This window comes from Gouania willdenowi, chromosome 1 (assembly GCF_900634775.1).
Source record: "Gouania willdenowi chromosome 1, fGouWil2.1, whole genome shotgun sequence".
NCBI classification, from domain to species: Eukaryota; Metazoa; Chordata; class Actinopteri; order Blenniiformes; family Gobiesocidae; genus Gouania; species Gouania willdenowi.
In genome coordinates, this window is record NC_041044.1 from 4015456 (window position 1) to 4018144 (window position 2689).

At 41.9% G+C, this 2689-nt stretch overlaps 1 protein-coding gene across 1 annotated transcript; it reads right to left on the reverse strand.

Moving 5' to 3' along the window:
* Positions 1 to 881: 881 nt before the first annotated feature.
* Positions 882 to 2462, reverse strand: LOC114472008 (E3 ubiquitin/ISG15 ligase TRIM25-like). Its single transcript, XM_028461043.1, has one exon. The coding sequence runs from the start codon at positions 2460 to 2462 to the stop codon at positions 882 to 884; it is 1581 nt and encodes a 526-aa protein (XP_028316844.1).
* Positions 2463 to 2689: the final 227 nt, after the last annotated feature.

The window sequence follows — 2689 nt, forward strand, 5'->3', positions numbered from 1 at the left end:
ATTAAAAATCCATATACCATTAAACAAGCAATCTACATATTTATAGATAGTCCATAGCTAATCATCAAAACACCTTGTGAAAATATTTTTTATACTGGTTTTTAAACTGATTTATGATTTGAAAACTTTTCTCATATTTTTATTTCATGTTTTTAAAAATATACATATTTTTGTTTAATTTTACATGGTGATAAATGTTCAAACACTTTGTAAGAAGATTATAAGAAAAAAATGTATTAGTTTAAACAATTCTTGTGTGTGTGTTAGCTGCTTTGTGTGCATTTGAAGTCATTTAAAAAATAAAATAAAATAGTCTATATATACCGACACAAAAAAGCTCAGAAACCCACGCCAAAAATATTAAAACCTATATTTTTATTGATTATGAAGCCTAACAATGTAATCAATAGAAAGGAAATAAATTAAATGATAGATATTAGTTATTAGTGTATTTTACAGCTGATTTAGGACCTGTTAGCATTAGAGATGCTAACAGAAAGCTAACACAAGAGGAAGGTTAACTTTTATGGGGTTATTTATTTCAGACTCAGTAATTGTGATTAATTGTAATTGAACTTTCTGAGGATAAAAAAATTATTATAATTTAATTGTAACTGGAAAAAATACCAGTCACTGTAATCGTAATTGAATTGTAATTAAACATGGGTAATTGCAGACTTAATTGTAACTGAAAAATGTAATTGACCCCAGCCCTGGTAGGAAGGAAGCAGGAAGTGAAGCACGAAGTGAAGCAGGAAGTGAAGCAGTGCTGCGTCTTCATGGTTTATAGAATGTTTTAGATTCCACTTTCACTTTGACTTCACCACATCTTCTACAGAAACAAACCTGCTTTAACTGCAAGAAGAAACAAACCTGGTCTGTTACAGTTTACACAACTCAGCATTTGCTCCTGTAAATAAAACACTATAAGGAATATAAAGTCCAGCGTGGAGCGGCTCAGTGAAGGTGGTGTTCACTCTGTGGAGCAGAGTCATGGTGTCACCAACGCTGTAGAAGCTCAGAGTAGCTGCTGTGTGATCCACGTACACTCCAATCCTGGAGGAAACAGGACCTGATACCTTAGTGGAGATGTTGTTGTGGATAAATGTGTAAGTGTTATGAGAACACTGTAACATCCATGATTTGTCATTAGATCCAAACTCACAGTTCCTACTGATGCTCTTGTATGCGACCCCTACACTAACACATTCCTCTCTCACCTCCACCTCCACCTCCCAGTAACAACGTCCAGTCAGACTCTCTCTGCTCAGGACCTGAGGACACTCAGTGAATCTGTCTGGATGATGATCAGGATTGTTTAAAATAAATGTTACTTTTCTGTTTCCTTTTGATAATCTGAGGAGTCTGTGAGCTGTGTTTGGATCCAGAGTGATTTTCTGTGAATACTGTAAGAATCCAGCTCTGCTCGTGGGCTCTGGCAGCTGTAGAACCTTCACTCTCTCCACAGTCCCACAGACTTTGGTCCAGTCCTCCATCAGGATGGTGTGGAGATGCTCAGTGAGCTCCTGGAAGCAGCTGTGAGGATGTGTGTGTGTGATGGAGGAGTGTGTGGACACACTGAGCGCTGACAGGGAGCTGTAGCTGAGGACAAACTGGATGTGGTCCTCAGTGGTGGAGATCTGCTGCAGCTCAGCGTCTCTCTTCTTCAGCTCACTGATCTCCTGCTCCAGCTTCTCCTGAAGCGCTCGCACCGCGTTCACTTCAGTCTGCTGCTTAGATCGGACCTCCTTCTCCAACTCAGAGCTTCTTCTGTGGAGGACACGGATCAGCTCAGTGATGATCTGCTGGCTGTGCTGCACCGTGTGATCAGCAGAGAGCTGGATGCTCTTCAGCTGCTCCTCAAGCAACTGCAGCTCTTTCTCTCTGTCCTGGATGTTCTTGTAGATGTTTGCTCTACTCTCCTGCAGCTCTCTCTGCCTCTCAGTGTGTTCTGCTGCAGCTGAAACAATGTTGTGGCCTTTATGTTCCTTCACTGAGCAGAGAAAACAGATACACTGCTGATCAGTGCGGCAGAACATCTTCATCACCTCATCGTGTCGAGAGCAGATGTTCTCCTGGAGTTTGTTGGAGGGATCCACTAGTCTGTGCCTCTTGAATGCAGCAGATTGATAATGAGGCTGAAGATGTTCCTCACAGTAAGAAGCCACACAGTTCAAACAGGACTTGAAGGCTTTCAGTTTCCTCTTTGTGCAGGAATCACAGGCCACGTCTTCAGCTGCAGCAAAGCTGGGACCTCCAGCAGCTTCTTGGCGTCTGCTCTCCTTTAACTGGTCCACTAACTCTACCAGCATGGTGTTCTTCATCAGGACAGGCCTCGGTGTGAACGTCTGTCTGCACTGAGGACAGCTGTACACGTCCTTCTCCTTCTCTCCATCCCAGAAGCTGCTGATACACGTCCTGCAGTAGCTGTGTCCACAGGGAACGGTCACCGGCTCCTTCATACGGGGAGAGATTTGTCTTAAAACTATTGTTATGGTCAATTATTATATTCATCATCATATCGTCAAATGTATGTTCATGTGTACAATTTGTCATGTTTTAATACATGACGACTCCATTACTCTTTACACTTTTGAACAGCTGAATCATGATTAAACAGTACAGAGCGTACTCAGTGCACAGAGCCAAGGCCAGAATCTCTGCTCGCATGCAGCACACACTATCATGG

Coding starts and splice junctions, on each gene's coding strand:
- LOC114472008 (XM_028461043.1), bottom strand. CDS start 2,462: ATGAAGGAGCCGGTGACCGTTCCCTGTGGACACAGCTACTGCAGGACG.